This window comes from Camelus dromedarius, chromosome 30 (genome assembly GCF_036321535.1).
Source record: "Camelus dromedarius isolate mCamDro1 chromosome 30, mCamDro1.pat, whole genome shotgun sequence".
NCBI lineage: Eukaryota > Metazoa > Chordata > Mammalia > Artiodactyla > Camelidae > Camelus > Camelus dromedarius.
Genome location: NC_087465.1, coordinates 6535715 through 6563207, shown reverse-complemented (window position 1 = coordinate 6563207; position 27493 = coordinate 6535715). Strand labels below are relative to the sequence as shown.

The 27493-nt window shown below is 42.1% G+C and overlaps 2 protein-coding genes across 6 annotated transcripts in view; one reads left to right on the top strand and one right to left on the bottom strand.

The window, feature by feature from the left end:
- ASPH (aspartate beta-hydroxylase) overlaps positions 1-3285 on the top strand; it is a 160443-nt gene extending 157158 nt beyond the window's left edge. For all 5 annotated transcript variants that reach the window (XM_064480835.1, XM_064480836.1, XM_064480837.1 and 2 more), the window contains one exon: positions 419-3285. In XM_064480835.1, coding sequence (XP_064336905.1) covers positions 419-501 — 83 coding nt within the window. In that variant the 3' untranslated portion in view covers positions 502-3285. The remainder of the gene's footprint in view (positions 1-418) is intronic.
- Positions 3286-4094: 809 nt separating this feature from the next.
- The window catches only part of CLVS1 (clavesin 1), a 114057-nt gene continuing 90658 nt past the window's right edge, over positions 4095-27493 (bottom strand). The window contains exons 4-6 of the mRNA XM_010985797.3: positions 21395-21505; positions 17916-18151; positions 4095-4388 (exon numbers count right to left, since the gene is read on the bottom strand). Of these exons, the coding sequence (XP_010984099.1) occupies positions 4301-4388; positions 17916-18151; positions 21395-21505 (435 nt within the window). The 3' untranslated portion in view covers positions 4095-4300. The remainder of the gene's footprint in view (positions 4389-17915; positions 18152-21394; positions 21506-27493) is intronic.

Sequence of the window (27493 nt, the reverse complement as noted above, 5' to 3'; positions counted from 1 at the left end):
TTCTGTACTTCGTATTTCTACAGAATGTTTAGAAAAAAAGAAAAAGGCAATATTGTGGATCCACTGAAGGCTTTTTCCAACCACGGGATGATATGATTAGTGCTGTGGTTTGGAAAGATCCATCCACTTGGCTATTTATAAAAACATCTAGGAAAGCCTTTCTACAATTTCAAAAAAAAAAAGGGGGGGGGGGATACATTTGCCCTTAACACCTGCCCTTTTGTACACTTCCAGTACTGAGCATTGAAAATTGATGTTCATGGTTAGAATCCTGAAATTCTTTCTTAATCACCAAAGAAAGACTAAATCCTGGCTTGGTGTCCTATTGCAAAGGTTATCATGAGAGTGCTTTCCTGAACACAGACATGGATTGACCCTCAGACATCGGATCACAGGCTGCCGTCTTCTTCCATTCCAGGGCATGGGAAGAAGGCAAGGTACTCATCTTTGACGACTCCTTTGAGCACGAGGTGTGGCAGGACGCCGCGTCTTTCCGGCTGATCTTCATCGTGGATGTGTGGCACCCAGAGCTGACACCCCAGCAGAGACGCAGCCTTCCTGCGATTTAACACGTCATTGTGCAGGCTCAGGACATGCAGACAGGTTGCCTTTCTGGTTCCATCTCCTCGGGTGTGGGCACAGACGTTCGAACACCAAGGCCCTTAATTCCCTTGATTTGCAGCCTGAAAAGTTCTAAACCTCCTCCTAGGGTTGGAAGACACAAAAGGGAATATTTGCCTCACTGCAATTCTTCTAGAAAACACCTGCCATATTTCATCTGTGACAGCCCCAATCTGATGCCTATATTCAAGGTGAACACGTGATAACGTATCTACCTTGCCAGCCAAAGATATTTTTTTCCACTTAGAATAAGTGAAATCAGTGTAAATGAGAGTATATGTAGAAACTGTGAATGGATTGCTTTAGCTTCTAATTTTTCTATGCAAGTGTATTTTTCTAGGGTAGTGAGACAATTCTAGCATCACATACCACTACTTCTTTGTTGATTTTAACAACAAGCTGCATAAATGCTTTACTTCTTGCTGTTTAACCGTGAATTCAGACTTCCCTCTTGTAATTATTTTTAGTAAAAGGCACTCATATGAAAAAGGCAATTCTATTTTCCAAATACAAAGGAGAAAGACATAATTATGCCAGTATCTACGAACTGTTCCGCCCTCTCCCCTTTGAGTCTGTTTGCTTTTTTGTCTTCATGGAGAGCTGGTCTCGTAATTTCTCTCCTCACTCTATGAATGGTGGAGATACTGTCAAAATGGTATTTCTTTCTAAGGAGAACTTCTTACACTGAAAAAGGACTTGGAATCATTTTATATTGAGTTATAAAGATGACATATGTAAATATTTCAATGCCAAATATTAGGCATTGGGAGCGAAAAAAAAGTAAAAGTTCTCCAAGTGAAGATTTTCTCTTGGGATCAGGTGGGCAGGGAGCTGTCTCTGAAACTGGGTTGGAATCCAGAGTGTCCTCTGTTGCGGATCTTTGTGAGTGACGAGGTCCTTCAGAGGATTTCCATCGCCATTTTGTAAAAATATGAAGGATGGTAGAGTGGAACACCAAGATTGCCAGGACCTTTGTCCTGGGAGTAGGAGGTCAAAATTGCTTTCCTCTTTGCAATTGTTTGGAAGACTCTGACCTCTCCGTGGCTTGAGAAACTTCTGCCATTTAAACCTCACTTTGAGATGGCAACTATCATTGATAGTTTAGCTTTAATATTACCCACAGCATAGAAATAACCATTGCCTACTTGTTCCAAAGATGATCACGTCATTAATTTAGGAGAATATTAATGCATTAAATTTTGTGTTTTTTAACTCAAAGCTAACTGGAAATGTTAGCTGTAAGAATGTAATGATATTCATGCACTGAATTTTTAGCCAATATGAACAAAATTGCTGAAGAAACGACACGCAGGTTAACCAGATTTCTTCGCAGGTAGAAAAAGCACTTGTGTTTTCTTTCCCATTGAAGGACAAGGAGGAAACTCTCTTTATTTCATTTAAAACACAGTTTTGTGTTGTTGTTTTTGTTGTTTTTTCATTGAAGTGGACCCCTTTTGCTTGTCCTTCAGGACATTAGTTTTGGTCAAAGAGTTTACAGAATATTTGTCTTGTTTCCTTCTATCTTGCCAATATTGGAAAAATCTCATTAAAACAGATGAGGAAGCATATGTGGAAAAATATCAGAATTAATTTCCAAAGTCCAGAAGAAAAAAGCAAACTCTTGAAAAGTAAAAAGGCATTTATGTCCTTCAGTATTTATTGAACAGAGGAAATGACTGACAAAGGACAATACAATCCAGTGTTCATGTGATAACATTCATGTGACTTACTGAATTTTGTTCTTGTATGTATGTTGCATACATATGAAGAAATTCAAAGTGTATGTTGTCATTGTTGAACCATCATCTTACATTCATTTAATGAAATCATGGGATAGAGTAAAAACTAGCTCTTAACTTCATAATTATATTATGGTATTTAAAATCAGGTCACTCCAGTAGGATTATAAATATTGCCAATTGAAAAGCCAGAATTATTACTGTTGCAAAATGTTGGCAACAATTGACTCCAGTCGCATTTCAAATACTTGGATCCCACAAGTATTTTATAAACTCAAGTAATAAAATGGGTTTTCTAATTCACTTTAATTCTTCATCTTTCTCTCCTATGTATCCTGGACTATAAAAAAAGTGTTCCAGTCACTGCATTGGTAGAATTATTTCAATGTCACTATTTTGTTATTTGAAATGTCTACACAAAATGAATTGGTTTTATTTGTCCTGTGATGCAATTAATTGTGAAATATTTTAAATTCTATTTTGATTTTATTTCAAGGGTGGAAAACAAAAGTCACTTCTGTTATTGTTCTCTGTCAGTAGAAATCGTTGAGAAAGAGATGTAATAAGTGATTATGATTAGTAATCATATCTGTTGAGGGTGATCACGGCCAGTCGAATCACCTCTTTCCTTTGAATTTTTTAGCTAACAAATTAACCCTCCCAAATACTGCTCATTATCAACTAAAATACTTTTTATTTGACATTGAGTACCAACTGGTCATATTAATGAAGACCCCTGTCGTGCAGACAGCTGGGAGAGTTAAGAGGTCACTAAAAACATACAGCTGGTTTGGGGAGACATGGCACACGTAAGGATATCATGTCCGATGCTACCTGTTCATTTTTATCTAATTTCCTTTGAATTGATAGTTGGGGACCCCATTTCTAAGGATAACAAAGAAATAAAATGATCTTTGGCATTTCAGCCTGCATTCCCGGTCTTCTCTTATTTTCAGGTCTTACCTATTTAGCCATCCTTAAGGGTCTTCCTCCATGATTGATATCTGCCCTCTCAGCAACAGCCAGGCCCTTTCTCCACACCTTTAACTGGTTGCAGGAGGAGCTGGGGGCGGTGGGGGCTGTTTAATACTTTTGTAGCACTTTTCTTTGCTGTAGTGACCCAAGTGAGGCAACGTGAATGGCTTCATTAATCACTGACATGTATTTTCAATGAGACCCCCCCCCCATTCTGCAGACACACATTTCTTGTGGGGAGTCACATTGCTAAGATGAAATAGTCATATTTCAAAATGTGTGTCTTTGTTTAAAATCAGCTCATGATAATCAGCTGGTGGCCTGACCAAAGATGTGACATCAAAATCATGTTTTGCAGGATATTAAAATAAACTCTGCAAACAATCAGACCTACAAAAATGTGCTCTGAGACTGAACAATTTGAAATTTGATGCTGGTGATGAGGTCGAAGAAAATAATTCAATATAGGAATGGAAATTACTGAAGATGCTGTTGTTCGGGGGCCTTGCAGGACTTTAAACTTGACAATTGTGTCTGCACAGTTTAATTCTCATGTATCTACTTGGAAACACACTTAATCTCAAATTGCAGAAACTGGAGAGGGTCTCTGCAATGCCTCAGAAAAATCCTGGTCCTAATGAAATGTGTGCATCAAATTTAGTTTCTTTCTCTTTTCAGTTCATTTAATGCCATGAATATGGAGTGAGGGGAACCTTGTTCACATAACTGCCTTGCTTCATCCTCCAATTCCTTCATCGAAAAAAAAAAAAAAAAGCATCTCTCAAGTCTTTGTTCAACTTTGGCTGCTCAGACCAATGGCTGGTGACAGTCATTTCTGGGTGGCAAGAGTGGAGGCCCTTGTGGGAGCTGAACGCATGTGTCGTGGGGTCAGCTGCACATGTGCTTCCTGGTGGCTGCGTCCACTGCAGGCTGGCAATGTGCGGGAGCGTGGAGTGGCTCGGGGTTCAGTCCAGAGCCAAGAGTGGCTGTGTGTTCTCATTCTCCCCCTTCTCCTCATGTTTCAGGGTCCCAGCTTCTACCACAGACTGAGATCTAATAACAGGGGAAGGAAAAAGACACAATTACAAACAATTTACAGTAATGACCATTTTGGAACATTGGAGGGCATTCAGATTTTATGTCCCCTTATTAACCAAGACACTCAAAATAACTGCATAACTTCCCCCCCTTTTCTATCCCACTTTTCTGTGCTTTTGTGTCTTCTACACTACATTGCTATCGAGAGAGGCATCTTGGAATCTTCTTTGTGGAAATCTCTTCTGTTGGTAGAAGGAACATGCGTTCTAGCCACAACTCTGCCCCAGTGTCTAAACATTCGACAGTTCTTGAGATCTATAAAGTCAAATAAATTTTGCTGGATTTTCACTGTTTCAAAACACTTTTTAGAGCTTTTGTTTCTCAAGGTCATAGGAAACTTATCATGTATGATGTTAAGACCATGAGATTTGAGGTCAGATGGTAAATGAAGACCCTACCCGTTACTGACAGAAGGGTCTTGGGGGAGTTCTTACAACTTTGGGCCTTTATTCTCTCACCTGTTTTACCTACCTTCCAAGGTTGTTGAGAAAGACTAAAACTAATACTGTACACAAAGCATTTGACAAGCAATTGTAGTCAAAATTATGGAGCACTCTTATCACCATTGTTGCAATTATGGCAGTGATTTTTACTTTCTGATGTGTTCTCTTATATTGGAGTAATAACAATTTCCTGTTTATAACATGGATTGAAACTGAAATTATTTTCCAGCTTTATAGAGAAAAGATTATAAGAGCTATGCACACAATAGACATTCAATCAACATTCACATACAAAAAAGTCAAAACATTAAGAAAATAGTTGAATTAGGTTGTTCAAATAAGCGAGATTTACATATATGTGCAGTAAATGGTTAACTCAGTAGGCCTGAGTTGCCCAAACCCTCCACATTCCAAAAGTCTTCAGGACTGTCCTTTGACTGGCTCCTCTGAACAATATGATTTGCATGCCTATGTGACTGACCCCTCCCCCCCCCCAAAAAAAAGCCCTGGGCACCAAGGCATGGGAGAGTCTCCCTGGTTGGTGACACTTCCTATGTGTTGTCACACGTCATTGCTGAGAGAATTAAGCTCTGTCTAGGTGAGTCCACTGGGAGGACAACTGGAAGCTTGCTACTGGTCCAGTGTACTTGCACTCCACCCAATACACCTGTTTCCTTTTCTGGGCTTAACCTGTATTCTTGTACTATAATAAACCATAACTCTGAGTGTAACAGCTTTTCTGGGTCCTGTGAGTCCTTCTGGCAGATTGTCAAATCTGAGGGTGGTCCTGGTGATTCCAAGCACAATGTATAATAACACTAATATTTGTTGTCTGTGCAGCTGGTATAGTTGTAACCTCTTTACAGGTACTGAGTTACTTCATTCTCACACCCTTAAGGAGAAGTGATATTATTGTCTCCATTTGGGGGATGGGAAAAGACTAAGGGACAAAAAGGAAATCAAGTAACAAAGGAAAGGCAACACAAATAGGGAATGGAGAGTAGGACAGGCTTATCACCATCACAATACTCCTTGGTGTACCTAACGCGGCAGAGGTGTTTAGCTGAAATATTGAGTGTTCCTTCCACCTCACTGTAAATATTATTTTCTGCCTAAGGTCCTTATTTCCATTCAGGATGTGTGTGTACTGTAGAAAGTAGAGAGTAAAGAAATCAAGAAGTAAATCAGTAGAGTTGTCTCAAAACAACTGGGTTTCTACTCTAAATATCGATCTAGTCAAACAGTCCAACTTCAGGTACTAAGCGTAACCTTTGAAAATGAAATGGATTCACTTGCTCCTGGGACAGAGCAGGGGAAGCCCCAGGTAGTAGTGTAGTTCAGCTCTTTTATATATTACCTACATATATCTTAGCTTTAATGAAAGATCCTGTGTGTGTGTGTGTGTGTGTGTGTGTGTGTGTGTGTGTGTGTGTGTGTGTGTGTTGGGGAGAGCAGAAAGTAGATTTGTATAAGAAACAGAAAAGCCAAAGACCCAAAAGGCATTCAAACAAACAAACATGACAAACAGGAGTACAGCTGCCTGTGCAGGCCACCTCCGCCCAGCACCTTGGACAGCAGCCGCTTGATTGCTTTGCCCTCCAGGCTTCGGTGAAGATGGAGGATGTTGATGGCGGGTCCACTTTAAAGACCCTAAACTGCATTTCTCTTCCTTCGTGCCAGTTGGCTTTGTTTTACAACATGGTGAGAGAATCACAGCCACAGAGTTAGAAGGGACCTTTGCAGGTGATCTAGATCAACCCACTAGGAAATATTCAGTAAGGGGCCTCTTCTGGAATATATCTGACTTGAGAAATTCACTCCTCCAAGCCCCTAGAGGAGCAGCTCGGCTAGAAAGTTCTTTCTTCCATTGAACTAAAACCTATCTTTTTGCAACTTCTACGTGCTCTTTCTGATTCTGTCTGCTGGGGCCACCAGAATAGGTGTAATCCATCTGGCCCTTTAAGTATTTATCCAATGCTGTCTAGCCCTCTCCCTGTCCCCACAAAGGCTAACCAAACTCCTCTTGAGCCAAGGTTTCTAACTTACACTCTCCTGCATCTCATCAACTGGCTGCCCTCAAAATAGAGTGAAATTATTGCTTCCTTTTTTTTTTTTTCTTTTTTGTATGCTTCTCCTGAAGCATAAAAAATGCATCTAGATTTGACTTAGCCTTTCTGGCACTCATGTAACACAGCTGAAGGAAATTTTAGCTATTGTTACACATGCTGCTGTTAAACCATTTCTCTCCTATCTTGAAAATGTGTGGTTGAATATTAAATTTCATCTTTTTTAATTTAGCTCATATTATCACCATGTCTTCATCCTTTTGGATCTAGAAATTCGTTATCCATCCAAATTATTGTCTGTGATTTTCTGGAGTACTGGATTCATTTCCAAACTTTCCCTTCCCCTGTTTCGGGAGCCGCCATGGGGGAAAAAAATCAATAAAATCTCAAATATTGAATTTTCATAAAAAATCACTTATTTACGCTCACTCATGGTAAGAAATGTTTGTGAACGCCTCCTGCTATATGCCAGGGACTGTGACAAAACGTTCAGAAACCCTCATTCTGTAGTGGAAATGTTGTTTCAGTTACCCAGCCATAGACTCACAAACTGCGATTGGTGCCCAGAGAAGAGGATGTTTGGGGGAAGAGGTGCATTTGCTCTAGAAGGAAAGGAAGGAAGGAAAAGCTGTATTTCACACAGTGGCACCATTCACAGTCCTTATTCAGGTGACTCTTCCCTCCACCTGGAGTCATATTTGGATCTATGTGGGGTTTTTTAATCCCTACACTGACAACAGGGACACAGAATGCTAGTTCTCTCATCTCAGCCAATAAACTGTCTTGGGTAAGTGGCAGGTAACAATTGAACAGTTATGAGGAGCTGAGCATGAGGAATCAAACATAACGTCTTTTTTTCTTGTTTGCATTTTCCCTAATTGAGAAGGTCACCATAGCATCTTTAGTTTCAGCGTGGTATAATTCCATTTACCTGGTCACGCAATGAATATCTGATATAAGTAACACATGATATTGTGAAGTATTTGAAATTCATTGGAAAAGCAGAAAGCAAATGTTGCCTTTTTGAGAATCTAGCCCAAAGAAATGAAGCCAAGAGAAACACCCTTCTTGAATCTTGCCCTTAGTCCATTTAGCTGAGTCAAAATACTCTCTGGGAAAACTGATCAACTGCTCACTGTTAAAAACATCTCCACCATTTGTAAACAGAGGGCTCAGGACGTGTGCATTTTGTGCATTAACCATGGAAAAGCCACTTGCCTTGCAATCTTGTTGCCTAGATCCCTGTAGGTGGTAATCCCCTCATTCAGTGGCTTTGCCTTTTCACATGAAGATTAACACTTCTGCTAAAATAAACATTTCAGACTTTTCTCTGGGGTCCTCTTTCCAACACTGAAAGCCAGCTTAACCTCAAGGGCAAGCCCTGGAGTAATGTGAGCTGTTTCAGCCACCATTATCTCAGTGGTGTAGCAGAATACCCCAACCAAGGCTTCACTCTTGCCTTGAGAGGCGCATTTAATTTTCCTGCTATCATTTCCCCCTCTCTCTCTCTCCCTCCCTCTCTCTCTCTCCCTCTCCCTCTCTCTCTCTCCCTCTCTCTCTCTCTCCTCCTTCCTCCCTGCCTCCTTTGTACCTTTCCCCTTTCCTCTCCAAAATTTGGAACTTTCCCCACAAACTTAGAAAGCAGATATAGAGCAGTAGATTATTTACATTACAAAAGGATTCTTAATTTTACCGAGCAATTTACCAAAGCATTCCTTGAAGCAATGTCACCCTAGTGCACCTGAGCAATGAGAGTATTCAAGGTCATAATTAGTGTGTGTTGTGCCCAAATCCTTCAGAGGAACGCCAGGCGTCAGAGTGAGGTCTGCAGACGTCTTAGGGCCCAAACTGTATCGCAGCAAGTCACTGTCCTTGCCATCATCCTACTTCCTGTGTGTGTGCAGGTTTACAAAGTTTTGAGGAATGGTAATTCAATGTGGATTCAGGTGTCCTGAGAGGGTCAGAGGATTGTTCAAACAATACATTTCTAGCATGCAGCTATTTCTGGATAGTTTTTTCTCCTATCAATCATAACTTAAAGCAGCAACACAGCAAATGGCTGCAGGTGTCTGCCCCACCTGCTTTGAATGGAGTCATCTTTCGATAGATTTAGACTGGCTCAAAGAGCCGCCAGTCACTTTCGGAGCATTCTTAATTTTTCCTAATGGTTCTCCTCCCTCTGACATTGATGGTGCGCACCCTCAGTGGAATTACTTTGGTAGAATATGATGTTCTGAAGCAGGTAGAGAAATGCCAGAAGCTGCCACCAGCTGAGACAATGAGGCTGACTCATTCCACCTGAGTTTGAAAAGGGTGGCTAGTGTTCTTGATAAAAACTACCTTCCAGAATTCTATTTTTGAGTCAAATGACTTAAATGGATCTAAATGATGGGATGTTAATAGAACTTCTCTGATACGACTACGTTAGCCTGAATATGTTTTCTTCCCGAGTAGCTGTATCTTCCCCACTCAGGATGGGGTTTGGGGACAGCAGAGCGCATAGATGGTGTGATGGATGGAAAGCTTTTCAGTTGTGGCTTAAAGAAAGGGTACCATCAGGGCTGGCAGGAACAATGGGAACAGGGGAACAGACATCCCAGATAGCGGCAGTGGTCTGAGCAAAGGCAAATGCCCCCAAAAGATGCTCTGTAAGCCCTTGTAGGATGAATGAAGGAATAAATGAATGAATACACAAAAGTTCAAGAACAGACATGATAAAGGAGACAGAGCATTGGACTTTGCAGGAAGAGAACTAAATTGACACTATTTTCCCACCTACCAGCCCTGCGATCTGGGCTAAATCATTTAAGCTCTGTGTGTTTTAGCTACTTTCTGTCTCACATGGGGATAGTCATCTGTCTATTTTTAGCCCTTTTAATCTGTATTTTTAAAATTCTGTATTAAAAAATTTTTTTTTAAATTCTCAAAACCTGAAACACTCAATTTTTCAAGAACCTTCAGAATAAGTCCAGGAACATCTGTATCCAGGCTGGCACATGGGAAAATACTACAATCTAGGGCTTTGTCACTTAAAGTGTGGTCCGACAACCAGCAGCACGGGCACCCCCTGGGAGCTGCTGAGAAATGCAGATCCTCAGACCCACCCCAGCCATACTGAATCTGAATCTGCATTTTAACAAGACCCTGGTGTTTTGTACACACGTGGTAATTTTCAAAGTATTGGTGCCTATCTAAAGAACTGTGGGGCACTTAGAACCTTTCCCCCGCCAGGTTTGCCTAAAAGGAAATCTGTTTTCAGCTACTTCAAGAAGAACAGTAAGGACCATCAGGTGTAGCTCATTCAAACCAAATTCCTGCTTCTGTTTACTAGTTGATGTAATATCATACAGTCAAAGGAGTTCATGGAATGCCTAATTGATGACTAGAGAAAAGCTATCTGTTTAGGAAAATCTGTCTTCAAACCTGGAAAAGATTTCAAGGGGCGGGAAGATATTTCAGAAATTCAAAGCTAAGCCATCCAGCTCTCCTACTTTACATTTTGTCAGAGTGTATGTCATACAATTCCTTTTTTCAAAAGTTTTGAGCATATACTAGATGCTAAATGAGGAAGGGAAAAAAGTCTCTGCCTTCAAGGTATTCACATGAAAGAGACAGGAAATTGATATAAAAGCACCTGTCTGTCACTCTGGCAGCTGTTTATATACTCATTTCAGAGAGTCTGCCAAGGCTGTGTCAACAGCTCTCACACACGTTGGATAGTCAGCATCGTGTCTTCTCCAAGCTGGGCATCCGTGTAGGTGCTGAGCCAATCAGAGAAGCCCTACTCAAGTTGCTGGTGGGGCTGATACACACAATGAACATGGAAGCAAATGGAAAGTTCTGGAAAGTGAGAAGTGCTGGGAAGCAAATGAATCAGGGCGCTGGGACAAAGAAGGCCCAGGGAAAGGATGCACTTTCGTGAGGATGCACTCCTGGCCAAGATCAAAGATTACTGTGATTCATTTTGGGTCAGTGTTTTACTTTGGTCCCAATCAACGTTTATAAGATAAAGAGATCGAAAGAGTGACAACCACTAGCCTCTATAGAACTGGTCACCTGGAGACACCATGACGCCACTCTGAGTCTTATGAGAAGAAAATAATTCTGTTGATTGTTACAGATGCTTTATAGTTTAAGTTATGGGTATATAATCACCCCTGCTCCATCCCCAAGAGGGGTTCACAGTTTTGAAGGCACCAGCCTGCTGTGAGTCCCCTTTGCCCCGCAAAGCAGTAAAGCTGCCTCTTTCCTTCTAAGCTCCAAGACCCTGTCTCTGAGTTATTTGGCTCATCAGGGATGGGGGCCAATCTTTTCGCGACAGTAACACTAACAAAGACCAACAAGGAACATAGAAAACAAAGTTAGGGTTACTAAAGGGGAAGGTGGGGGGAGGGACAAGCTGGGAGTTTGGGATTAGCAGGCGCACACTACCATATATAAAATAGGCAAACAGCGAGGGTTTACTGTGCAGCACAGGGAACTTCATTCAGTAGCTTGTAAAGAATCAAAAACAGAAAAAGCAAGACCAGTAAGGATGTAACTGCTGGCCAAGCTGAAGAGGGCAGGCCCACCGCAGGACGGGGTGGGGGGTGGGAATTCAGGGCCCCCGCGAAGACAGGGCCTTCTTGGCACACAGAGGAAGAGAGGCGGGGGTCTGTGTCTCTAATCCCTCCCTCCTCGGCTTTGCCTCCTGTGCTCAGCGCCCCTGTGCCCGGCCATGCTGGGCGCAGGGCCCCAAGGGCATAACATTCCTGCCCTAGGCATCAGTTAAGTGGGAAAAGGCCAGTGTAAGTCTGACTTCTGACCAGGCCTTCAAGGCTTCTCCCTTCGAGCCACCACGCCTATTCATTGCCTGCTTCTCTGTTAGGGGGTTGGGGGTTTTCATCGTTAGTGAGAAACTTCCACCAGGAAAGAATTTAAAATCCTAACAAAATGGGAATCCTTACGTATAACACTGGGGAAGGAGGAAAGCCACTGTTTACCATGCGGTCCTGTTCCTCTGTAGTGCTCGGAGGGCACAGGCCCCCCCCTCCGCTGCCATCTGACAGCGACCTCTGAGGTTATGCCCACCTGAGAGTTGAGGAAGCCAAGACTCCAAACGGTTAAATGACTTGTCCAGGGTCACGTAACTAGAAAAATCAGTGGAAGAAAGTGACCAGAACCCACATCTAGTCTGATAAGAGGAGACTGGGGGGTGGGGGGAAGACAAATAAACAAGAAGAAGTGTAACCATTGCCCGAAAGTCTCAAAGCTGAAGCAAGCGGCCGGGGCTAGGATGCGGTGGCCCACACCTGCCATCCCTGAGGCCCATCTTGAAGAGCACTGGGGCAAAGTGAAGCAGGGCCAGTGGCCTGATCACCATCAGCACAGGGACATGGGCAGCCACATCCCAGTGGGGGCCGTGAAGGGGTTTCCAGTGAGATGCTGGAGGCTCAACAATGCTCATTTAAGGCCTTGATGTGAAAACTCACAACACCCTAGTCTGGACACTTTAAGCCTGAATAACATCTACAAGGTTTGCTTAAACCTGAAAAGGAACTGTGGCTCTCTCTGCAAGCCCACATTGTTTTTATGATTGACACTTCCAGGAGATTTTTATCATGTATCACGTCAAATACTTGTTTCATCCATATGATCATTAAAGCCTAGAAGGGAGATGCGCTGCTGGCTAGACATTGAGTACAAACAGCGTCAGCTTTATTGGAATCTGCTGGAATCGGGCAAAACATTTGTTTACCAACAGCAGTGTGTTCACAGGAAATAAACCGGCTTTGTTTTTCTTGCCTAGACTACATCTCCCTTTCCAAGTAGTTGCATCTGACTGTGGGGCCTCAGCAAACAGAAGTCTTTTTCAGAACCTACACTCTGAGTCATCAAACATTTTGCATTTGAAACAACACCCAGTCACACCCTTGTCTGTTCCTCTTCCTCTAATTCAATCCTCCTTCTTTGCTCTGCCAGGAGTTCTGCTTAGAACTCCTCATCTCATCATCTGTCATGTCATTTGTTAAAAAAAAAAAAATAGCGTGCTCCCACACACAACGTTTTATCTAGCCTTCTTCGTGTCCTTACACACTGAACCCACGGTATAGATTTTCCTTCACTCTAATGGTACATGGCTCTATAAGATGTGTTTGTAAGGAGAGGGGCACCCTTATTTCTGCCACAGCAAAGAAAGCTGTATAAAAGCAGAATATCCATCTCGGATGCACAAATGATGGTGAGGCTAGGCAGCTATTTTTCTTGGTTCTTTAAGAAATGTTAACAAACTCCTGTCACCATCCACACAACACTCCACTAGCCAACAACTGGCACCAAACACCGGGGACGCATGGCTCACCCAAGAGGTCCTTGCTTCTAGAAGGGAAAACACCTCAGGCATTAGCTGCCTGAAGAGGAGTGACACCCCAAGGGTACGAAGTCCACTCCTGCTGGAGCTGTAAAGCAGTCGCGAGACGGCTTAGAGGGCAGCAGGGACTGCTGGGCGTTCAGCGAGAAATGATACATTACATAGCTTCACTGAACGTAGCAGCTACATGGAACATCTGTTCCCGGCCACGCGGTAAAACGGACCCTTTTTGCCCTGACTGCTTAGAAGACAAGGGTCCTCCTGTTCCCACACCGCCGCCCCTCATTCTTTTCGTGTGGATTGGATTACATGACGATGAATCACTTTCGCCGGAAATGAGCAGTTATCCAGCAAATGTGTACATTTACCCTATAAAACGCGGACTGCCTGCTGAAAGATCACCAAGGTCATGGCCAATTCTACTGACAGCTGAAGACAGTTACACTGACTTTTCTTTTTTTTTTTTTAACCACCCAGGCAGGAGCCAAGAGGGAACAACATGGCCAAAAGTTTCCTTCTGGTTCAGAAATCTGAACTCAATCCAGGCGTTCCCTCACACCCCCACCCCTCAAAAATAGCAGGTGGATCGCAGTGTCTCTTAGACACCATTCCTCTTCTAGGACAAGAGTTTAGGGACCATACGGATGAAGACGTTTAGTCAAAGGGATCAAAAACAGTCCTTCCACCGTGTAGCTGGACAAGACCCCAAAGCACTGGCCCCTCCGACCACCCAGTATACCAGGTAGACTAGGTGGGTCATTCCTTACTGGTGCCAGCGGAGGTGCAGCTCAGGTTTTTAAAGCCTCTTCCTCTATAAATAATTTTCTGTCTTCCTCATTAGTTCTAAAGGTTTAATAATTAAAAAAAAACAACAACGGAGTTATTGCATATACTCAGCCAAACATTGTCTATAATCAGGCTGCATCCAAAACCCCTCAAATTACTGGACATTACAAAAATGGACAGCTTTGACTACATGAACGGTGCTATCTATAGCTAAAAATAAATAAATAAATCCTGGGAACAAACATCTTTACATGGAAATACACACTGAAGGCAGCAGAATCATGGCCACATCAGGCCAACTTAGATAGTCAGCACAGAATTAATAACCAAAACGTTCTGGGTATGCTCTTCTATGTGGACGGGGGGATATTGCCACTTTTTGCATTGAGGTGCTTTGCTCACACTGGTCTTTTTGATTCCATGAAGTCCAGGGGCCTGTGGTCACGGCACTGAGGAGGTCTCCCTAAGTACCTGTCGAAGAATGTGGCCAGGCTGACGCACCACCCTGGGTATCTCCAAAATCACACTTGGCTCTGCTTTTCTTCAAAGTGACTCCATTTCGTGTCTGGGTGGCTGTGCCGTGGGCTGGATTTAGTTATCAGGCTCCATTCAGCTCACTGGCTGTACAAGGAAAGAGAAAATGTGCTTTTCTGCCCGTGGTGATTTTCCGGCTTCTCAGGAGGAACCATGGCTCCAACCGTCATCAGGCTTGGAGTTTCAGGGCTGAGACCTGAATGTTTATTTGGACAATTAATGAGCTGAATGAGCCTGGAGCCCCAGATAGCACATAAAAATGATAGTAACAAACCCTTTCCTTGTACAGCAGGGATGCCAGACTGAGCCCAGATCAAAATGCAGGCACAGCTGAGCACGCGGTGAGGGGACTTCCAGGAAACAGAGGATGGAAATTGTGAGTCAAAGTTCAGCCCAGTTCCATGAACTTAAATCAGCTTCCTGACCTTCTATCTCAAATACCGGAGTGGTGTTTTCCATCCTCTAGCCTCTGGGAGACAAGTGTACTGTGACATGTCAACAGTGGCTCTACTCAGAAAGACTTCTCTGGTCAAATAGCTTGGGTGATGCAGCTTTTTTTCCCTGCAGGACTTCTCAGGACCTTAGCAATGGTAATTAGAGGAAGGGAAATATTTTTTAAAATCTCAGTACCAGTGAAAAAGGGCATAACCGTGTACCATGTACTTAGATATTTTTTCACTAAAAAGTATTAAATGTGTATGGAGCACCTGCCACATGCAAGACATCACACTTTTGGAAGAAGCAAGCAGTGTGGCCGAATCCAACATCTCCAGACTCAAAGTTGGGAGACTTGCGCTGTATTCCCAGCTGTTCCACATGAGCAGTAATGGGCAAGGGGAGGGAGCGGTATCTTTACATTGTTGTTAGTAGTCCATAAAATTTAACAGAAATTTACCACCTGAAAGACTAACACTTAAGTTAAACATTAAGTAATTTAGTTTTTATTAAAATTAAAGATCTTAGAAACTGATACAGCATTGTAAACTGACTATACTTCAATAAAAAATAAATTAAAAAAAAAGAAGGAACTAGTTTAAAAAAAAAAGATCTTAGGTAGGAGAATTCCATGAAATAACACTGATTCCAGCATGGCAACATGAATCTGTGGTGATGCAATAAATGCAGTGTCCTCGGTACCCAACATGTACACACATGGGCACACATACACACACACACAGACACACACACACAACCATAAGGTGAACAATGCCTCTGGATGGCATTTAAGGACCTCCTCCAGCTCTGAAATCTCCTAAGTTCCTGATAATAAGGAGAAGGATGAAATGTATTTTAAATGCAACTTTAACATCTTATATACAGTTTTTGTGCAGGGTGTTTATCCTGCAGACAGAAGCTGTCTGCAGTGGTTTAGCCAAGAGGAACCCACTCAAGATCAGTGAGAGGACGGCCCAAAATAGACTCTCTCTCTCCCTGGCCGCCCTGGCTTAGGTTGCTGGTTCCCATCCCAAGTCATTCCCTCCACCTTCCCAGGCAGCAGAAGCTCCTTCGGTTTGGACATCGTCCTCCAGTGTGAATCAGGGTGGACTCCAGCCATGCACATAATGGTGGGAACCTGGGTTCTGGCTGCAACCACTGAGCCACTGGAATCAACATTCCTGCAGCCACCTTGCTTTGCAACTTCTCATTATGTGAAATAATACATTTTCCTTATTCTTTAAAGCAGCTCAGTTGGAGTTTTGTCATATCCACAGCCAAATAATTATAACTGATACGAAGTCTATTTACTGTTATCTGTTGGGCAGCATTCAAAAGTTTAGTTACCTACTTTCTGATTCTAAAACATCTTGCAGTAGTAAATCAGATTAGGAGGAAGTGGGGTGCTTCAGACATAAAAACAGTCCTAAGAACCGAAAGTGAAAGCCAATGGTCTGGAAGCAAGGAAATAGACCATAATAATTATTTTATAATTACAATATTAATATAATAATAATCTAATAATAATAGCAATGGCCTGGGAGCAAGGAAATAGACTATAAAAAATAAAAAACAAAAACAAGAGTTAAAAATATGAAACTCAGGATTATCTAGTAACACTAGCAGCAGAAAATGCCGCACACTCAAAAGCCCACAAAGGCATCATTATGTTGAAGAACAGATCAATATTGAAATAGTGTAGATAAATTTTCATCCAAATTAATAATTTCTAAAAGTTTTTGTGCTTAGAGGTTGAATCAAAATTACCTGGGGGAAAAAGAGCTTGTCAGAACCCCTCATTCGTTGAGAATCTCACGCATCTTGGATTCCACTCTACACGTGTGCCGGAATGCGTTGTCCCGAGCCGCTTGGAACTCAGAGACCATTTGTGTTCATAAACCCCATTATGAAAAGTGAGTAGGTCCCAAGGACAGTCACAAAAGCCCACTTGACTCCAAATGGACCTGAAGACTACTGGGAACTCTGGAAGGATTAGGACTATGGGCGGCGTCTACCCACTGGAAGTTACAAAGCTGTTCCAGAGGTCAGACCCAGGTCATCTGGCTCCGAATAAGGACACGCTTCCTAAAGCCATGCCACAGGGCACACACTGCCCCATCAGCTGCCTGCCCATCTCTGGACCATGCAACTTGGGGCTGGCTGACAGCCTGTGCTGGCGAACAGACCACCACATCAGGGAAGAAACTGAAAGAGATGACTTTTAAAGTTTCCACAAATTCTGCTTCCAATTTCCCCACACCCCTCTGGTTTCTGAGAGGTCAAAGGATGCTCTGAACAGCCTGGACTGCTGATTTTCGTCCTTCATAGCCCAGCTCAAATGTCCCCCGCTTTAGAAATAGATCCTAAAAGCCTTACTTGGCAGATTTTCCCAAGGCCCACTTCTCTGGGTTTTTTGGTTGTTGTTCTTGTTTTTGATTTGGGTTTTTTTGATGTCTTACTCACATTTGTACTTCCAGTGCCTAAATCAGAGCCTTTGACCAAGTAAATGGTCAATAAATGGTTCCAAATGCACAGATGAGAGGAACATTTTCTAGCAGGTTGCTTTTCATCCAGTGTATCTCAAAGGTCCCACATTTCATTCGCTGTGAATTAACAGACTCCCTAGAGACGAGTACTGAAATCACGACATAAGTGAGGTCCCAGCCTTTTACTGCTTCTTTCATACAATGGGGACAACTGAATTTCTGGGCCAGCCAAACCCCATCTACTTTCAATTTTGGTGAAATCAGCTGAGAATATATTGCAATGTATTCTACTCAAGTTCTGCGCCCGTAGAAGTCTTCGATTACTTAACCCACAATAAGCCCAAATCAAAAACGCGTATTAACCTCCAACTGGGAGGCCTTACCTTTTCATTGGCTTGGGTGAGCACTCTCTCTCCAGGTTGGAGGATGTGTGTTTCACGTGCATTGCATTATAGGAGGTGTGAGTGTAATCATTTTCATCACTGTAGTCAGGACCGAGTAACGTCCGGGCCCAGGTTCCCATGTCATAAGGAGGAAGAGTTCCTCCAAACTCAGAGGGCAAAAATTCAGGGTGTATTAGCTGGTGGAGGCTATTTAAATTGTTTCCATGCAGGAAAATCTGAAAAGAAAAAAATAATTAGTGACTAAAATATCTAAAACATATGACAAAGCATTTAATCTGACACACAATTTAGCAATGACAGAGTGGATACACTGCTGGTGATCATGGTATTTAAAAAGGCATTCAATTTTGTGTCTGTAGCTTAGTCTTCATAAAATGTTAATTTATTGCTCAGAAAAGAGGCTGAATTAATAATCCTTGAAAGTGAAGTTCGTGAACAAATTGGGTATTATTTGGCCTTGGCCCAAATTTACACATACAGTCATCCCTTAATTATCCCTGTGGATGAAAAGAGTAGCGATGAAGACCCCCCCAGCCCCCAGTCATGCTTCACAGACATCCCCACATTGCCCTGTACCCCCCTTAACCCTCCCCATCCTTCCCAGGCCTACATCACAACAGCTTCTTCCTCACTCTGTCCCACTCCTGTCCCTCCCCACCCTCCCTCCAATTAACTCTTCATTATGTGATGGCTTCTATTTTTTTTTTTTTCTGATTTGTTCATTTACGTCTTGCTTCCCCACAGGAAAAGCAGAATGCAGGAAAAGGGACAGTGTTTTCTTACTCTTTTAAAAATTCCCTGTCCCAGGGTGGTGTGGGCACAGGGTGAAAAACTCAATGCTTAGTCAATAGAATGGAAAGCTGTGACCTGAGAATTTACAGTGGGATATTTTTGCAGCATTTTTCTATTTTTGTCTGGATTGAGAGCCAATCCCCTCCACAAACAAGTCTGCATCTTCTAAACATGTGGTGGATGGTGATGGAAATTAGTCAAACAGGGAAGAAACAGCCCCCAATAACAACTATTTGCAGACAAGTCCGTGAAGTGGACAAGCCACAATAATAATTAGCATTGCCTATGATTTAGGAACTGACTTCTGAAAGTTTATTTAAAGTGCATCTGTCTAATGGCATTGGTCCCCACAGTCCATGTTGCAGGTTCAATACCCAAATATAGGACCATCAATTACACCTGCACACCCCACACTGAGCCGTCATGAAATGTAAGTGAGATTTTAAAAAACACAAGTAGCATAGCAATATACCACATACGTATTATATTATGCCACATACTATATACCGCAGCATCCCTTGCTTATTGTGATTCATCTCACTGCCCTTCACAGATACTGTGCTTTTTATAAATTGAAGTTTTATGGCAACACTACGTTGAGCAAGTCCATTGCCGTCATTTCTCCAACAGCATTTGTTCACCTCCTGTCTCTGTGTCACATTTTGATAATTGTCTGTATATTTCAGACTTCTTCATGATTATTATATTTTTGTGGTGATCTGTGATCAGTGATCTTTGATGTTACTATTGCAATTTTTTGTTGTTTTGTATTTTTAATTAAGGTATGACTTTTTTTTTTAGACATAATGCTACTGCACACTCAGACTACAGGATAGGGTAAACACAACCATCTACGTACTGGGAAACCAAAACATTCACGTAACTTGCTTTATTGCAATGCCGCTTTTTGAGGTGGTCTGGAACTAAACCCGCAATATCTCTGAGGTATCGCCTGCCTTTTACCATGTACTGTGTAAGTATATAATAAACCCTTGCTACGTTGTCTGTTGTACAGATTTTAACTTTTGATGTAATGGCATCGTTGTTTTAAAGAGGAAGGGGACAAGAAGCTAAGTGCTAAAACTCTTCACAAGAATACTGTAGCACCCCAGAAAGCAATGTACACTGGATTGTTGAGTATGACTGAATTTTAACAATGATTTTTTTTTTTCAAGAAATTCATGTACTCTGGCTTTTGCAAAATATCTCACAGGAGGAATTGGAGTATTTGGAGCTAAACACCGATCCTGGTGTTAGGAGCAAGCATTTGTACCCGCCCACCTAATGCCTCCAGTTCTTAGAGGAAAAGGACCCGGGGGTCCTGTGGGATGGAGGGATTCTGCAGGTCAGAGGCTGGACCCGCCACCTGTCAGATTCTGCTCTGCACCCCAGAGCTCCAGAAACCCCCTTTGATGGCACAGCACCAAATGTCGATTGCTTTGTAGGAGGAATTCCCACTGGCTCTTTCCAGAGTAGAAGGTGAAGCCAATGAGAAGTGTGAAGCCAAACTGGGGACAATCTAGGCCACTTCTCTGTCCTTAGCACCGTCCTGAGCCCTAGACAGATTGCAAATTGTCCCAGAGGGTCTCTGCTTCCTGAGGCTGGTGAATTCTATTTCCTAGTTTCATGCTCATTTGGGGACAGAAGAATTACTGCTCCCATACCCCACTGCAGTGTTTCCTAAGGACCTGGAAGCATCTGAGGTCCAGGAGTTAGGAAGCCTGCAGAGTGTGTACTGGGGGTTCCCTCACATCATCATTCTCCCACTAAATGCTTGGAGCTCTTCCCCAGCATAGGCTTCCTGGGGTAGAGAAGCTTATGGAAAGTTCTGTAAGACTGACTCTGGTTCCCTTAAGAAGTGAGGCTGCTGAGCCAAGCAAGAGCTGGAATCAGAAGCTTATAAGAAAAGAGAGCTAACTAGTACAGAGAAGTAAGGGTCACTGCGTCTCTACTCCAGGACTGGCTCCATGTTACCCGCCTTCTTATGCTGCCTCATTGAATTACCCCAACCGCGCTGTGATGTGAGTGTCAGTTTTTTCATTTCATAAATGAGGAAACTGAGATTCAGAGTGGTTAAGGAATGTGTGGTTTCTCAACTAATCTGAATGCCGTGAAAAAAACCCAGCTCTGATGGAAGATTCTGGCTTCCCAAATGTCGTCAGCTGATGCCATCAATATTTAAAAAACTTCTTCCAAAGAGCATGATTATTTCCAGTGAAGGATGCTTTCCCAGTCTCAAAGCTGATGGAGTTGGCAGCTATAACCCAAGAGCCACAGGGAAAAATACAAATTATCAACAGTTTTCATAGCAATAATACATTTGCAGGGCAAAATGTTAGCTCTTAAAATATTCCATGAACAGGAAGCTGCTTGACCCGGTATCTCCCACAAGCATCTACAGTGAAACAGGCATCTGGTATTTGCATGCCTTCGATGTTTCCTTTGGTTTGTCACCGGGACTCTAAAATACCCCAATTCTACTAAACTATTGATTAAATCCATGCCATTTGCAAACTCCAGCTGAGGCTCATATGCTCAAGGACTGAAGAAAAGCAGAAAAAAAATACGATGAAAAATATAGAGAGGGGGAACGAGAGAGAGATTGCAAGGAGGGGCTTCGTAATTGTCCCTCTGAATCCCCCACTTTGGGTATTTGTTTTCGTTACCCGTTTCCTGGTCTTGTCTTTAAGGAATGGCTTGATGAGCGTGTACAGGGCGTGAATGTACCAGGGCTGGTTGACAAAATGGACTCCTCCGAAGCGGGCAGGAAAGCTGTCCTGGGGCAGAAAGAGAGAAACACACAGCAGTCAGCACACATCGCAGGTTAGACGGGCTTCTTCGTGGCTTCAGGGAACCAAGGCTTCAGTTCCCACAGCCCTCAGCACGCGATCTCTCTCCTGCCCCTCCTTCTCTGCCCTCCCGCGCCAGCCCTCTGTACTGGGTGATCAGGACAATAGCCGAACTTTCTGGGTGATCGAGGCTGTGGAGGATGGGACTGGAAAAGGATTTTGAAGGCTCTTCAGAGATGGGGCTCTCTGGAATCCCCCAAATTCTGACAACATGTGTAGCACCTTTTTCACAGATTTCAGAACTAGCTCCTTATTCCATCCTGGGACCAAAACAGTAGGTCCCAGGGAAAGACTCTTGCTGATTGATGGGATAGTTGATTCCCCTAACGGGGGTCAACACATTTTGGTTTTTTAAAAATTTATTTATTATTGAAGTATAGTTGATTTACAATGTTGCATTAGTTTGTGGTGCACAGCATAGTGATTCAGTTATACATATATATATTCCTTTTCATATTCTTTTTCATTAAACGCTATTACATGATGTTGAATACAGTTCCCTGTGCTGTACAGTAGGACCTTGCCGTTTATCTATTTTATATGTAGTAGTTAGTATCTGAAAATCCCAAACTCCCCGTTTAACACTCCACACCTCCTCCCTCTCCCCACTGGTAACCACAAGTTTATTTTCTATGTCTGTGAGTTTGCTTCCATTTTGTAATAAGTTTGTCTCATTTTTTGTTGAGATTCCACATATAAGTGATATCATATGATATTTTTCTTTCTTTTTCTGGCTTACTTCACTTAGTATGACGATCTCCAGGTCCATCCATGTTGCTGTCAATGGTGTTATTTTATTCTTTTTATGGCTGAATAGTGTTCCATTGTATAAATATGCCACAACTTCTTTTTTTTTTCTTCAGTTTTTGGGTTTTTTGGTAGAGGGGAGGTCAGTAGGTTTGTTTGTTTATACTTAGAGGAAATACTGGGGATTGAACCCAAGACCTCATGCATGCTAAGTATGTGTTCTACCATTTGAGCTATACTGTGCCCCCATGCCAAAACTTCTTTATTCAGTCTTATGTCTATATGCTTTGTAAATATCAGGAAACAAGAGCATTTTTTTTAATGTTTCCAATTTTAGACTCCAGCTCAGGGCATACACTTCTGCTTTAGAAGCTGAGGAGCTGCTCTGGGTGCTAATTAGACCCATAGAACAGGGGACCTTGATGATAAAGCCTGAGATTTGTGACCCACAGCACCAGGTCCTGAGTTCCTGAGGAAGGGCTTCCAAAGGTTGCATTCACTGTGGTTAATGGAATTAAAAAGTAAGAACATCTAATGCAATTTGAATTTGCCTAGTGTGCTGGCAATCAAATTTATCTCAACAAACATCTTTGTAAAGTGTTAGGAAGATGGGATAAAAAGGGAAGGAGCTTCACTATCTGAGCCAACAGTTCAGGTAGTTAGCTGCTCCTCGGGGGTGTGTGAAACGCCTTGCCTGAGTCTTTTTAAGTAATGAGAAAGGGAGGTTGTTAACTTTTTTCAGAGCCCTTTGAGTCAGCAGGCTCCTACGCCGAGACCCAGTTTCCAATGTAGGTACATGGAACTGTGCTTAAAGGTTGACCTTTAACAGACATAACAATAATTTTGCTTCAATCTAGATATTTTACAGAGTACAAAGGAATTAAATATTTTGAAGTTTAAACTAGATAATTTCAGTAAAAGGGCTTTGTTTTGTAGGGTGTGTATTTTTTGTTTTGTCTATTTGTTAGAAACTTACTGAAGCCACCAAGTGAGGGTGGAGAGACCATTGATACCAATTTGTACAGTGGTCATAATCTCTCACTATTCCAGATGTGAATTTAGAAAAACAGAACTTCTTAATAAGGTTTTCTTTTTCTTTTTTCGGTACAGTTTGGGATCTAAAAATTTTTTGGTTTCTTAAAAAGAAAGACCATTTCCAGAAGTTTTGCCTTTGCAATAAGTGCTGAGCAATGGCCTTAGTCTTTTGGGGCCTTTTGAACTTGCTACTCAGAAGTGTGATTCATTATCCCACACAGTGTGGGTTCTGGGGCTGCAGGAGGAGAACAGAGGGAAGGGTTTATCAGTATATCAAGTCTCTACTATCTTTTTCAATAGGACCAATAAAAGGGTTTGTATTTCTATTGCGAGTCTATTTGTTATATATTCCTAGGGTGGTAAAGTGGAAGAAAACCCTGTAAATAATACTCCAGAGGCAACAGGCAAAATTTCAAAGAAAATATTAACTTTTAAAAAATATCTAAAGACTCCTAATTTTAGTCTATGGAACCTCAATCCCCAAAGACAGCAACACTGTCTTCTATCTGTGTCAGAAGAGGTTGAAAAAAAAAGTACTGGGCTGAGACCCCTTCAGTTGTCTCCAGGTTGGCCCGGGCTTGGAGTCGGTCTTCTTGAAGACACGAGATTTTATTGATCTCATTCAGGTCAGCAAGCAAATAGGTGCAGATAAATGCAGGCAAAATCCTGTGCCGCAATCAATTTGGGGTTTGAACACAGGGTCACTTGTCTTCAAGTCCCTCCTGTAAAGTTCAAATGAAAGGCTCTCCTGTGTAATAAGGAGATGTTCTGGGTGTCCTTGAATGAGCCTGACTGCGTTATTGAAAATGCTGTGTGTGTGTGTGTGTGTGTATTGTGCAAAGGGAAAAGTGAGGGAAAGGAAAATTAGCAAACACAACCCTCTTTTAAGCAGTGCCTGATCTCATTAGCAAACCACAGATAAAAGGAAAGTTGTCTGTCACACAGCTGTCTCCCAGGACCCCAGCGGATTCCACCACCTCATGGGGGTGCATTTCTTAGGGTCTTAGGGCTGGAGCAGCAGACTTACCTCAAGATGGTAAACCTTGACTGGATGACAGTGTAACACTTTGTTTTTCAGACTTCTTAGCAACTAAAGAGTATGCTCCAAAACCATATCCCAGGTTCAAGAAAATGGCATTAATTTTGTGCATTTCATGCATTTATCAATAAAAATATAACATCATTTCAATTTATAAAGATATTCAAATTATAAAAATTTTCCCCAGTTTACTTTAATTTTATTTCCTTATTACAAAAATTATACCCATCCTAGAAAAGTACAAGATAGATTAAAAAACATAATTTGAAAAATTAGACAATACAAAAAGATGAGAAAGAAGAAAAGAAAAAACACCTACCATCCCACTGCTAAAGACGTACTCTGACTATTTTCTATCATGCAGGGCAAGCTATGTTATGTTATAGGAACACGACCCCTACTTTTTATCATTTAAAACTGAAAAGGTTTATTTCTTGCTCAGGCAAAATGTCCCTGCTGAGTTGGCAGGAGCCGGGCTGGATTTGCTCTCAGCCAAGGATACATCCTCCTCTGGGGGCCAGTCCCCTAAAAATCACACACACTGTATGATTCCATTTATATGACATTCTTGAAATGACAAAATTATAGAAACAACAGTTTACTGGTTACCAGGGGTTAGACAGCGGGTGGGGGTTGAAGGAAGTGGGTGTGGCTATAAAAGGGTAAGGGAGAGATCCTTGCAGTGATGAAAACATTCTGTATCTTGACTATATTGATGTCAATACTCTGGTCGCGATACTGCTCTGAAGTTGTTGCAAGATGTTACCAGTGGGGGAAACGAAATAAAGGATCTCTGTATTATCTGTCACAAATGCATGTATATCTACACTCACCTCAAAATAAAAATTAAAGAATATGATTGTTGTGAATATTTCAAAACTCCCCAAAATACAAGTAGCCATTTTTTTAAAGTAGAGTAGAAGCATTTCTAAGGATGATCTTTCCTGCCTTTTGTGAAATGTTAAACAAAAAACGCCAAGGTAAATGTAAGGTACAAGCTACGTTGCAGGACCTTCTAAGGGGCTCTTCTGTATTTTGTTCGGGAGTCTTGGGCTGTGTTAAGTGATTCTTGCAATCCATTAGAAACATCCTTCATTTTTCAATGGGCACTTCATTTTCACACTGCCTTGATTCAAGCATCACTCAGCAGCCTTTTCTTGTATTTGATCAAGATTGAGGAACAACACGGTAGAGGCAAAACCATTTCTTCCCTCCTTCTTTGACAATCAGATATGGATGTTACTGGTGGCAGCTGGCCGAGTTTCCTGCTGGACAATGAAGCACTTACGAGTGCTATTCTCTAAGATTTGTAATGCCTGCAGGGTAACAGACTTCCAAAAGGGTTCAAAATACACCTGACCTCAAAATCACATTGCCCTGTGAAGCTTGGGGAGCTCTGTTCAATCTGGCTGCCCCCTTGAACCCCTATCCTTCCTTACCTCTTCTATTGCTCTTACTTGGAAACCGGAACAGGATCACTCAAATTCACAAATACTGTGCTCTGCCCCCACCATCTAGTAATGTTCCTCTGAAAACCAAATGCAAAGAAAAGAGAGAGGATGAGCACATGAGCTGCCTTTTAGACCGTCTGCCTCCTTCCCTTTAGTAGCTCTGAGTGTCTTTTAGGACCTTGGCAGAAGGCATCCATTCATTCACAGAACTGCATCTGTGTAGGTCTGCAGAGGGCATGAATACACAAGCTTGAAGTTAGGATTGATCTGTCCAGTTTGTGCATGTCCTACTGATGACACCCATTTCCCACATCAGAACAGACAGATAAAAACATTTTCAGCTGCATAAATGGGCTTCACTGATGCAAGAGGGCCTTCTAAAAAAGTGCTATGTTTTATAGTGATGAATTTCTATTATAGCACATAGTACTCATTAGTGTGAAAGTCACACATCCACCTATTTGCAAGGAGATGGAGAGCTCATGGAATGGCAGTTACAGGCCAAATGCTTTACATACGTCAGCAGCAAGCATCAGGAAGAAAAGCGTGTGCTTATTAGAGAGGCCGCCGGGTGACGGCTCCGCTGATGATGGGCTGTGGGTTTTCTTTGCTTATGTGCTCCTAGAAGGCAGTGTTGGTTTCTGAGAAGCTGTACCAACCCCGTGCTCTCCTGAGAGCAGGAAAGGCTGGGTTTTTTTTTTTTTTTTTAATCCTGGTTCAAATTAGGCCATACTGGAGGGTGAAGTCTTTTATCTGCAGATTCTAGAACAGTTATAACCCTTTGGCAATTCTCCCAAACAGAGTGAGCAAAACTGGCCTTCTGTCAGTCACACTGGCCCAGACCAGCAGGTCAGGCTCAGAACCTTCCCTGGCTGCGACCTGAACCAGTTTCCTTGATCATCTCTTTCATATTTAATTCTGTTCAGCAGTTCGACCAGCAGTCATTGAGCTTCTCCTAGGAGTAAAATGCAGGGGTTGGGGGATGGATAAGACACATTTAGTGTCTCCAATCCGTTCATGGTCTGTCTGGTGGGAGAGGCAGGGAAATGACGCTTTGTTTGAGGAAAAGACACAGAACTCAGAAGTCAGGGTCTGTGGTTAAACAGCTTAGGTAACCAGAGGTGAAGGTCAGTGAAGGGTGGGTGGGGAGGGGATAGCTCAGTGGTATAGTGCGTATAGTGCCCACTTAGCATGCATGAAGTCCACCCCCAGTAGCTCCATTACAAAAATAAATAATATAGATAAAAAACAAAGACCTACTGTAGAGCACAGGGAACTATATGCAATTTCTTGTAATAACATATAATGGGACAGAATCTGAAAATAAAAAATATATATGTATGCATATGCAAAACTGAATTGCTTTGCTGTACACCTGAAGCTAGCATTGTAAATCAACCACACTTCAATAAAAAAGTAAAATTTTAAAAATATATAAATAAATAAACAGAATTACCTTCCCCTCCAAGATAAAAGAAATGATTTAAAAAAAGATAAGATCAGGGAAGGCTGAATGTTCTGCAGCAGTCAGGTTTTTTAATAAACCTTATAGAAAAGAGCTAACAAAACATTTGGTGATTAATGAATACACGTGACTATGTTTTAGAGTCTTCAAGAGTTTATTTGCCACCAGGAGTCCCTGTA